The 12420-nt window shown below is 30.5% G+C and overlaps 1 protein-coding gene across 1 annotated transcript in view; it reads right to left on the bottom strand.

Annotated features, from left to right (window-relative positions):
• Window positions 1-12420, bottom strand: part of LOC129959874 (glutamate receptor ionotropic, delta-1-like) — a 97089-nt gene that overhangs the window by 1419 nt on the left and 83250 nt on the right. Inside the window, exons 8-12 of the mRNA XM_056072769.1 lie at window positions 7479-7647; window positions 4647-4861; window positions 3803-3914; window positions 1881-2049; window positions 1458-1714 (exon numbers count right to left, since the gene is read on the bottom strand). Coding sequence (XP_055928744.1) covers window positions 1458-1714; window positions 1881-2049; window positions 3803-3914; window positions 4647-4861; window positions 7479-7647 — 922 coding nt within the window. The remainder of the gene's footprint in view (window positions 1-1457; window positions 1715-1880; window positions 2050-3802; window positions 3915-4646; window positions 4862-7478; window positions 7648-12420) is intronic.

Below are 12420 nucleotides of genomic sequence, written 5' to 3' on the forward strand. Positions count from 1 at the left end.
ACATATTTTTTCCAACCAATGAAATCAAAATTCGATACAAAACTACAATTTTAGTTACAAAATCGCATACCAAATTTGATATATTTAAGTCATTGGATTTTTGAGTTTTAGCATTTGCATGTTTCTGAAAGTACAGATAGACAAACGATCAATATCTTGTTGAATTTGTCTCAAAATTTGATAGGTATCTGCACTATAGATGTTAAAAATGTTTACTGAATTTTATTCACCTATCTTTCTTCGTTTTGTAGTTATCATATTAATTTATACTCGAACAGCCGGAGAGCCTTCCTCTGAATGGGTTTTGTCCAAAACTTGTTAGAAATCTACAAATTTGATGTAAAGACCGCATGCCAAATTTTATCCATCTAGTTCAAAGCGTTTTGGAGTTATCTTTGTCGGAGATAGACGGACATAAAACCAAAAATATGTTTTTTGAACTCGAGGAAGTCTAAAACGTGGCGATTTGTCAAAATCTCGAGTACGAGTTTTTTTTGACGATTACAACACTTTCTCTTTGCTTATATGAGAGAGTAAAATAATGAATAATGAAAACTAATAGAACCATCGCTTGATCCGATCCAATAGATGCTGTCAAATCTCTCAAAAGAAATGAATTATCTTTTTAAGATGAACTTAATAAAAAAATCGTTATTTTGAATAAGATACTGCAGAACTGTTCATTTCGATTCAAGGGCTCATTCCATTCATTCATTCGTTGCGATTCTTGAACTTTTCATAGTTATTTTTAAAAATAAATTTTAAATAGATGAGGAGAAATTAAGAATATTAGATAGAAAGGAATATTTCATAAACATTTCTCTACAAATTTGAGATAAAATAATAACTAATAAAAAAAGATTTAACAATTAGAAGAAAAAACATGATTACAGTTTGCATGTCATACAGAGACAAAAGATACCGCTTTGCTGAATTTCTAAAAAAATGTTTTTAACAATTTATTTTTATTTTCCTGAATGCTATAATTTATAATTGCTATAAAATATATACGCATAAATAGATTTTTGCGTATAATTGATACCTAATAATAATCAAAAACGGTATTCCCCATTGAATTATAGCCATTTTGTTTGTTTCCCGAACAAACATTATTCATGAAATTCCCTGAAACTTTCTCTGATAGATTTATGCATTCATTCGCAATTTTTATTTCAGAATTATCTTGTTGAAACATTGATTCCTTATTCATAAAGCGTATCATAAAGGGCTTTAAATACATGCGAAGTAATACTTCCTCTTTCATTGTGCATGATATAATAGTAGTTCATAATGAGATAATTATTTCTTTTTTTTTGGTTTTTTAAAAGCATTGTTATAAATAGATTAAAATAATTTTGCAGTAATGTATTAAATTTATTTCCTTCTTTTTATTAAAAGAGTCTTTTGAGTTTGATGATATCTGTTCATATTTTTAATTATTCTAAATATACTTCGAATTAAACTTTTAAAAATTCTTCCTCTTGTTTCTATTAAAAATCTAAATACTTGTTTTCTAAGTTCAGTGAGAAGGCAGAGTAAACCAAAGACGGATCCCATGCATAAAATGTAAAATGCGCTGTGAAATTCATAAATCGTGAGAGCTTGTTCTTTTCTTGACAGTTTGTTATCAAAGTGAAAAGCACATACATCCGCAGATAACAAGTATTGTTGCATCCATTTCTGAACCAATCCGGTTTTTCGTAGGAACTCGATACTGAAAATAATAATAATAATAAAGATTATTTATAAAAAGTTGTTTTGCAATTTCAAAGGATTTAGTATCAAGCGCTTTCGTGCGAATATTTGAATTAAAATATAATATTAATTATTCAATAATGCTTTTAATATTCATAATTAGGGATAAACGGGTTACTACTTACTATTCAGAGAAAGGAGATGCGTATCGACTGCCTTTAGGAAAAGCAAAAGCTGTAGTGTGCTCGAAAAAATGCAGATTTATTGCATTGAATGCACAGCTGCCATTCGTTTCCATGGAATTCTCGAAAATCATATAGTTTAACACATTCATCTCCTGAATATAAGCATATCCTAAACAAATATATTTTCAATGGTCATTTGAGGTTTCCATAATACATTTTCATTTACAACATGGTTTAGAAATAATCGATAGTGCACAAAGATAATACATCAAATATATCTGAACAATATAAGGAAAGTAGAGTAGTTATTTGATTCCTAGGAAAATAAACAGAAACTTTCCAGTTTTTTGTGTTAATTATTCTTTTGAGCTTCTAAACGAGCTTATAAACATCAGTGGTTTAGTAAGAAGTTTTCATTTCCCTTTTTACACCTAAAAATTGCCATCTATAATACAAGTTTGGAGCAAGAAAATTAATTCTTTCTTTTTTGGAGGGAGGGTACCTGTTCTGTTCGAGCTACTCATTCAACCGGTAATCAGACGCCGTTGAATAGTTTCTAAATAATTTTTTAAAGATGATTTAATATTTAATTTTCTTATCAAATTCTTTGTGTTTTTGCAAAAAGCTGTTGTCAAATGTTATCAACAATCGTTAAAGGTTTTATTCAACCTATTATTTTATTATTAAATTGAAATGGAGACCTATCAGACTATTGCATAGTGACAGAGTTCTATTTTAGCACGAGAAAGTATAATATATCCTTCCTGTTATATCAAAGTGTTTATGTCAAATTTGGGGAAAAAAAAATTGGTGCAAAGCAATTGTATAGGTAAGTAATGTCTCTCATGTTGTTGCGACGCGTGATTGTTTAAGTTGCCACGAAAGGTTATATGTCATTAATAGATCTAGCTGTTGCATTAAAATGTAATATATTTTAATGTTTTTTTTTTTTTTTTTTTTTTACGTATGCATTTTGATATAACAGAGACAATATTTTTTTGATACTAAAATTCTTATAAATATTAGTTTTTTTCGATTTGACAAGCAATATCTCAAGCATATGACGTCAACAAAAGATATAATTTTTGATAAAAAATATAACATTTGAAGAATGATACTTGTGAAAGAAAAATAACTTTTAAAAGATAAAAATAAATTTTTTACTTATAAAAAAGGACGAAGGGAAATAATGCATATTTAGTTTGCTGTAATATATATTCTTAAGGTGCTCCTGAATTCTGAAATATGAAGATATTAGGATTTCAAAATATTTTGTGACAATTGAAAGCTACCAAAAATCATTGAAATACAAATCTGTAATCTTGACTTAATCAAATTGCTAAGTGTCTCAGTGATCTCAGCAAGTACTAGTACTTAGCATTACGAAAGACAGATTTGGAAACCTCACGAAATCTCTGATAGGATTAAAATTCATGTTAGTGTTAGTTAATAACAAAATCAGAAGTATCAAAAATTTACACCCGCAAAAAGTTACCATTGTTTTAATTTGCATTAAATTGGATTCCGCATCAAAAACTTTTGCTCTAGAATGCTGCTTTTTTCATGAAATTTTCCGTTTTCCTCGCACGCAACACAAGAGGAGATAAACTACTTCCTCCCCTTCTTTTAAAATATTCTCTGGGAAATAAATTTTTACTCTCAATGGTTTTGATGTGGGAGAAAACAATTATTGGTGAAATAATACATTATCATTTGAAGCTTTGAATTTTCTGATTGAACTGAAGTTACATGTTCTTCCTGTTTATGACGCCTCTTACATTATGCTTAATGTTTCTTCTCATCTAGTTAGTAAACTACAAAATATAATGGTAAGCCAAATTTTTGAGAAAATTGATAAGTATTTTAAGTTCCAATCAGTTTTGGAAATGTATTTAATGCATTGAATTATAAAAAATGTAAACCTTTCTTGATGAAATCAATTACTTCGTCATCTGAATCGATCATCATACCATTTCCTCTCATGAATGACTTTTTCAATAATGAAAAGTCATTTTCATGCTCAGCTATGCTTTCCTGAAAAGTATAAAGTCTAAATAAGAAATGAAGTTTTGTTACGCAGACAAGCAACCACAAATTGAGAAGTAATAAGTTTGAATTATTAGAAATTGTTTTTTTTTTTAATTCTTAAGATTTCAAATTTAGATAAGTTTTTAAGTGGTAATATCTTGAAAATAATATGACCATTTGCTGTTTAAAAGCACTGCTTATTCATTCAGATGCAATATAAATAAGCAAATAAATATCTAAAACTACTATATATATAATGTCCAAGTTAATTTCATGTTTAAAATAATTCATCATGAAATCCTTATATATCTAAACTCTCATCAAATGCTTTGCATATTTTTGATAGAAATAATGGTGACTGAAATCTCTGGACCAGTCGCACCAAAGTTTTATTCATTTTAGATTGACACATATTTCAAATTATAGGGGAATTCCAATTATTTGGGTTAAATGGGGCATACCCGATCCGTATGTATGTATGCAGTACTAAAACATTTTTTGAAAATCAGTGTCCTGAAAGAAAAAAAAAATGTACAATACCAGCTATCCAATAAAATAATACAGGAAAATGCCTTTTTTTTTTTTCATTCAATGTTTAGATACATTTAAGAGAGTTAAGTAAAAAAATAAAATCTAAAATATATTTAATGGCATAGTTATCAAAACATGCTTCATTTTTCTTATTTGGGATTTCATTAGAAATTACATGTAAAAAAAAACACATTAAAAACAACTTGCTTTGAACAGGTAATCCGAGAATGCCGTGCCTTTTCTGAATATCCATTTTCTACCTGAACGAATAAGTTCTTCAATGGAACGATCCGTAACAGAAGTTTCGGTTGTCATGAATGCTGTTAAATTTGCTGTGTAAAAAGCCCCTAAGAGTAGGCAGGTTATCCACCATGCTGCCATCAATATTCGAACAGGATTAAAATCTGTCGTTTTATTGAATCCTATTAAAAATATGACATTTTTATTCTGTGTATAATTAAGACATATCTTAGATCACTTTTTCTAGAATACGATTAAAGATTAATCCTTTCCCGGCTGTTCTGACCAAACCGGCCATGCAAATTCTATCCTGGCAAGCTGGTTTCTGTTTCAAACGACGGATTCAGGATGTAAAACAAATGATCACCAAGGATATCCTTGCCTTACATCCTGCACTCTTCGCTTGAAATAGAAACCTACCCGCCAAGGTACAATTTCCACGACCAGTTGGGTCGGATCAGTAGTGAAGGGGGATAAAGCCCTCAAGTCATTTAATATATGTCAAAACTCTTAAAAGTCATGAAATTTTGAATTAATCGTGTAAATTTAATATTAAACAATTTATATGATTCTCTAATAAAAATTATCTTTTCTCCTTCAGCTCGCAGAGATTCAGTTGCTTCACAATTTCAAAAACAATATTTTTGCATTCTTCCCCTGTTTTACTTCATACTATGCTATTAGAATATGAAAAAGACCAAGATAATTAGCATCATATAATTCAGATCAGTGACCCATGGTACAAGAATTGACACTTTACTGTTTAATATGTGGTGGTCTTTGCAGGTTATGCGCGAACTTACAAATGGCATATATTGAAGTTCGTAAATAAAGAAACATAATTCTCTAAATTTTTTTATTTTTAACATAGAAAAATCAATTTTATAGCTGCACTTGTAAACAAAACCGGGTTGATAAACAACGACAGTTTTCTACTACATGCTAGTGAGTATTGCTTCAGATAGTTGCATTATTTGGTACAAAATGAGAGCCCATACTGAGATAAGGATTAGTGATTCCAGGTATATTGTGACCAAAGTATGACAGCCTTTCCTACCAATTTTTATACTTGGGCAATGAAAGTTGGTTTATAACTTCAAATTAATGATAGTGTTCAAATGCTATTTATTTCAGCTTTTCAAAAATATCTCAACAATTTTACCATTTCAATTAAAAAGTATCATACGAATAATCTATTGTAAGAATTTTCATTTGATATTTAAGGATTCAGTAGCTAATATTGGGGGGAGAATGAATAAAATTAAAATATCAATGAAACAAGATTAGGAATTTAAGCCCATATATTATCAAATTAAAAAAAACAATTCATCTCAGTAAGGAAAAAAACCCCCAACCTTTTATCTAATAAATACCACTAAATAAAAGGTAAGATAGTAAGTCCATTTAAACCAGATTATTCTGAGTAGAATGTTTGAAATGTAAATTGAAATTAACTTTTATTTCTAATTTTGGCTGTATCGAATTAAAAAAAATGCGTTTTTTTTCGGTAATAATATTTTTATATTTCAACTAGACGCGGATCATATATAGGCATCTCTCTTCCCCTGGGAATTTTTAATGATTTAATTTAATCTCTAATTCATTTAATTTTACTCGTAATATTAAAATCATCAACAATTTAGCGATTTTACTTGAGCTCTTTTAATCGTCAAGTGAAAGTAGAGAACAACGGTATGCCTTTCTTTGTTTCATAGAGTGAAAAAAAGAATTTCTTGGAAAATTTCTATTTTCTTTTGTCTTGGTTTCCTTTGTAGAGTATTCGCAGAAACAAAACGTATTTTCAAACTACCACATGATTTGAATGAAAGACAGGATTAGAAATGTACAGTGTCCGAAATGCTAAAAGAGTTTTAGAAACTTTTTCACTGCTATAAATTTTTGTGAGACAAAAATTTGAAACTAAATAACAAAATAAGAGATTATTTTTCTTGTAAATAAATGTAATAATTATTTCCGTATACATAAATTTATTTTAACCTTACATTTAATAATTTTTCAATCATTCTACCGTGATTGAATAATTCTTTATAAACGAGATAAAGAATTGTCGAAAAAGTAATTGAAAACCTGAAAATAAAAATTAAATATTTAATTAAAGTTAATTATAGATCAGTAATTGCTTAGCTAAATTTCTTTATTAAAAGTTTAACTATATTGAATCAACAATAATTATTACGTTTTATTGATTAAGTTTTAAATTACACAAAATTAATAATAAAAAAAGGCAACATTTAAGCTATTCTGAAATTTATCTCTGCACTGCCTTAATGACAGCACCCCCACAGTTAAAATCGCCACCATAATAACTATTAAGCAAATTTTTTCGTTTCTGTTAACCAGTGGAAATATTTAAACATTTCGTTTGATTTTACAGAAACTGTTTCTAAACTATTATCTTCTAATAAATTTTTCATAACAGTCTTGGCGTTGGAAGCTACAGATTTCAAGTTTCTGAGGTGATATTTTCCTCCTTCCCCTCGAATTTCATATGATTGAGCATTTAATTTAATGGATAACCAATGTGAACTTCCATCCGAGTGGAAACATATAAAAACTAGAGCTATCCCAACGGTAGTTCTCATTGCCTCACCATGGTTTGGAAATAATACTTTGCTACAAATTCAGGTAATCAAAGTGCCTTACAATATTATGTAATATTGTGAATATTGTACAAAATCTTCGAGCTTCTTTTTTCATGTGAATGATGAAATTTACAGAGTACTGGGGGCAAAGCAGCAGTGCAGTTTGTTGAGTTAACTATAGAAGAGAATGACTCACCTTGTTTCATTAGACTGGAATATACAAACCAGGCACAATCATTGAGTGTCCAAGTATCTTTCATGAAGGGCCTTCTCACTTTTTTAGAAAGGAGGCATTTTGAAGAATAAATAAGCGTGTATAAAACAAGACACATTGCTACTGCAATTACTGCAACGCTGATCCAGACCTGAAAAAAGAAGAAAAGAAAAAAAAAAAAAAAAAAAGAGAGAGAGAGAGAGAGACTATCTTAGAAACATTTCGTTTGGAGCTGGGTGTCACGATGATTATTAACAATTGAAGATCTCAAATAAAGTAATTTTTTTATTGGGGAATATTTCAATAAGAAAATTAAAGATATTTAACTTAATGCATGTCATTTGACATAAAAAGTGTTTCCTCTTTCTTTATTATTCAGCGTATTCCTTCATCCAATACAGTGCAGCCTCGCTTAACGAGTACTTAATTCGTTACCGAATCTTACTTGTAACTCGAAACAAAACAATTTTTTCCCATAGGACAGCGATTCTCAACCTGTGGGGCGACCCCCCTAGGGGGGCGCGAGAATATCCAAGAGAAAATATTATTTCAAACAGTTGATTAAAATAGTTGACTGAAAGGAAAGCACACATATACATAGAAAACAAAATACATTTTGACATATTTAATAACTTATTAAAGTAAAACAACTTACTAAATCAAAACATACTAAATTAAAACAAATTTAATAATTATTAGTGACTTCCTGGGGCCTGTCTTGCAGAGCAAAGTTTTTCGAAGGAAGGCTTAATATTAGAAATAACCACTCTCAGTTCTGCCGAGATCTATATTTTGTCTTCAAAAAAACCACAGTAGAATTTCCAGTTTCACATAGGTATGATGTTAAATGGTAATAGAATGCGAAATGCCCTTGTTTTTAGTGCAATTAAAATCATCCTCTACTCCTGCCCTAAGTCCAAATAGTAATTTATTACTAAATTGTCTTCTAGTTTCGCCACTTGTCGTGAAATCTATGAATTTTTCTTCCTCATCAATTGAGAGTCCTCCAGGAGTCTTATGAAATGGATCCCTAACTCACTCGTAACTCGCTATCAGTTTATCGTCAGCAAGAAAATACTTTTTAAAAATCTTTGCCAGCATGGCTAAATGATTTTCAGTGGTTCCAAAAACAATTTTTACATGTTCTTCTTCAGCCTTATAAGTTTTAGTACAATCATCCACATTTGCAAACATTGTTAGATTTCTTTGCTTTAAATTTCTGTTCCCAATTCCAATTTTCCAAAAAAAGCATTAACTTTATCTCTCGTATCCAACATATGTGTATTTGCTCCTTGGAGTTGAAGATTCAAGTTATTTAATTTCTCGAATATGTCGACCAAGTAGCTCAATTTCATCATAAATAAACCATTGCGAAAATTCTCGGCCTCCGATCTGTTTTCTTCTTCTAGGAAAATGGCGATTTCTTCTCTTAATTCATAAACACGTTGTAAAAATTTCCCACGTGATAACCATCTTGCATCGCAATAAAATAGTAAAGCTGAATGTACTGAACCCATGTCTTTACAAAGTGTGGAAAACATTCTCAATTTCAGGGGGTCTCATTTTTATATAATTTACTACGGTTACAAACGAAGTTAAAACAATATTCAGACCAGGACTCGTTTCTTTCGAAGCCAAAGCTTCTCTGTGGATCATGCAATGTGTCCAGACGTAGTGAGATGATTTTTGTTTTACAAGTGCTTGTATACCTTGGAATTTTCCGGACATTGAACGAGCACCATCGGTGCATATTCCGACGCAATTTTTCTAATCTAGGTTTGCCTAGTTCATAAAATCATTTAAAATAGCAAATAATGCGAGGGAAGGTTTTGAGTTCTATTGGTTTGCAGAAAAGTCGTTCTTCTACTACTGACATATTATCACAAAATCGAACATGGGCAATCAAATTAGCATCTTTATTACTATCTGTTGCTTCATCAAGCTGTACTGAAAACAATTTGTCACGCAACTTCGAGAAAAGCTGACACTGTACATCTTCAGCTATTTCACCAATTCGACGAGCAACAGTATCATTTGAAACAGGTACGGACTGCAATTGTTTTGAAAAATTATCTCCAAACATAGTTTCTACAATCTCAATTGCTGCTGGCAAAATAAGCTCTTCACCAATGGTCTGAGGTTTATTACATCTGGCTATTTTATATGAATTTTGTAAGATGCAATAAAGCTTTTTTATTCACAGATAAAGTTTCTTTAAAAAATGATTTTAATTTTAATTCCAAGAATTCTCTGGGTTCTTTTACGTACTCACTATGAAGCGTTTCCAAATGTCGTTTAAGTTTAATGGGTTTCATGCTGCCTGCGGTCAACATTTTTGAGCAAATAATACACAGGGGCCTTTCTTCTTCATTTACTTCAGTACTGGTGAACCCAAAATTTAAGCATTCTTGAGAATATTTTGTTGATTTTATTTTCGGAACCACGCTCGTCATGTATTTGTTCATGCTTGACTGTCGTCTAATGCTCGCTTACTTCCGCTTAAAAATTCATCCATGAGTTTGCATAAATCAGCTGCCCAAAATATTTAATATGGTGAATTGCAATTAACACGAAAACATATATAAAATACACATTCACGATATATTCGATAGCGATAGAAGGATCGACTCGAATGAGACTGGCTGAAATTGAAACTTGAGTTATCTAACATCTCCCTTCTTCCTATGAGAAAATATCTGCGCATGCTCGAGACGGCATCGGTCGTGTGAATTCTCTTCCACAAACATTACTTATTTTTTTCTCTTTTGTTTAGTCATGCTTCTGTTTTATTTCTTTTATTATACGAAAAAATGTATTCCCAGTTTCTAAATTTAGCTCACTCCGTCTAGGTTAACATTCATTGACGAATTTTCTACTTTCATATTCTTTTAACGTTATCTCCCTGTTTGGCTTTCATTTCAAATATAATTAAAATTTCCCCCTTTCATTCGCTTCATCAGTTCACTGCCCGCTTTGCAAAATGCCAGATGCGGTTTTCCGCCAATGTTGGCTCGCTTTTACTCTTTATTTGGTAATTAGTTAAAAATAATTTAAGAACAGAATACTCAATATACATTATTGTTGTATACTTTTTATAGTAAGCGCGGGGGGGGGCGAGATGAAAACTATGATTGAAAACTGGGCCACGAATACTGAAAGGTTGAGAAACGCTGCCATAGGACAATGTAAAACAGAATAATGCATGCCATTAAAAAAATTAAGAAATATAATAATATAATTTATTTTTTATAATACATACTTTTTTACACGAAAAATGTCTAAAGATATTTGTTTTTGCCTGTGTTTCAAAATTCGCCGAAAATGAGACAGCATTATCGTTAAAATAAATTTATAGCGCGCATAGCTATTGCCTCGTTACACTGATGCTTCTCAACATACGACGCAGCAGTTTCTCATGCTTACAACATCGCTCTTAATTGATTGTAAAATTGATGTTATACGGAGACAGTTATATCCTTTTCTGCTGACAGTATCGCTTCCGCGACTTTTTGTTGTAGCATAGAATGCAGTTCATACCTAAGCTTCTTGTTCGCATGCTATTGAAATAGTTCGCAATATAGCAATTATATAGCTGGACGCTTACCAAAGTGTCCAGCTTTTTTTTTAATGCTTAAGTTAATGTTACATTTTACAGTTTCCTTTGAATTACAGAAAACATCAACAAGTAAGCGTTAAATATCGCCTGCCCCATTTTAGCCGAATTCTTAATGTCATTTTAGGATGCCACCTCGTCACTTGTTTTGCGAAACATCGCAAATGAAGGCAGTCTTTTTTTTTTACACATTTAACTTTGCTCATTATGCGTTCACTCGTTATGAGAGATTCTCGTTAAGCGAGGTTCGACCGTATTTGTAATCCCCATTTACGCTGGAAAACTGAAACGCTATTGTACAAAAATTTTGGATTGCAAATTCTTTTACAGAAAAATATGTTAATCATAACGATTTGAAAATTTTAAACAAAACTTCTGCTTTGCTTTTCTTATTTTTAAGTGAAGCATTAAAGTTTAAAACTATTTTTAGAAACTTTTCATAATAGAATAGAAAACAATCCTTGGAGTTTCTCATCGATATTTTTTTTATTAAATACTTAATGTAAGGAATAAACTGCTAACATATTGTGAACGGATCACAAGCTTATTTATATTAATCGGAAAAAATATATGCGAAAACATATATACAAACACTTATATATATATATATATATATATATATATATATATATATATATATATATATATATATATATATATATATATATATATATATATATATATATATATATATATATGTGTGTGTGTGTGTGTGTGTGTGTGTGTGTGTGTGTTTGTTTGTGTTGGTTGGTTGGTTGGTTAGTTTGGATTTTTTGGCACAAGGGCCATTCTTGGCCATACTGCGCCATGCTTATGGTAAAAATTAGAACTTTGTTGATGATTGGAACTTCGTATGAAATTAAGTATGCTTATGTGTAAACTAATATTAAATAGCTAAAAACAGATTAAGACGAAATATGACATCTTTTTTTAAAAATAATAAAAATGGAAATTGTTGAAGTTAAATATATGGTAAAAGGTGTATAGCAATTAAAAATTTAAAAATATTTGGATGATAATTCTCTCCCAGCAATTCTGGGAGAGTAGCATTTGATAGATGAAAAAAATGGTGGCGATGAGATTCAAAAGCTGGGCATTCAATCAAAATATGACCAACTGTCAATTCGGTGTGACATGAGGAGCACACAGGTGCCCTTTCTCCGAAAAGCAGGTGTTTGTGGGTAATCCGAGTATGTCCAATACGTAGGCGAGACAATTTTACATCAGCCCTACGCATCGATAAAACGGGCCATGTGTCAATAACAGGTTTAACAGAATGCAATTTATTCTGTGTCTGCATATTCCATGTCT

The sequence above is a fragment of the Argiope bruennichi genome, chromosome X2 (genome assembly GCF_947563725.1).
Source record: "Argiope bruennichi chromosome X2, qqArgBrue1.1, whole genome shotgun sequence".
Classification (NCBI taxonomy): Eukaryota; Metazoa; Arthropoda; class Arachnida; order Araneae; family Araneidae; genus Argiope; species Argiope bruennichi.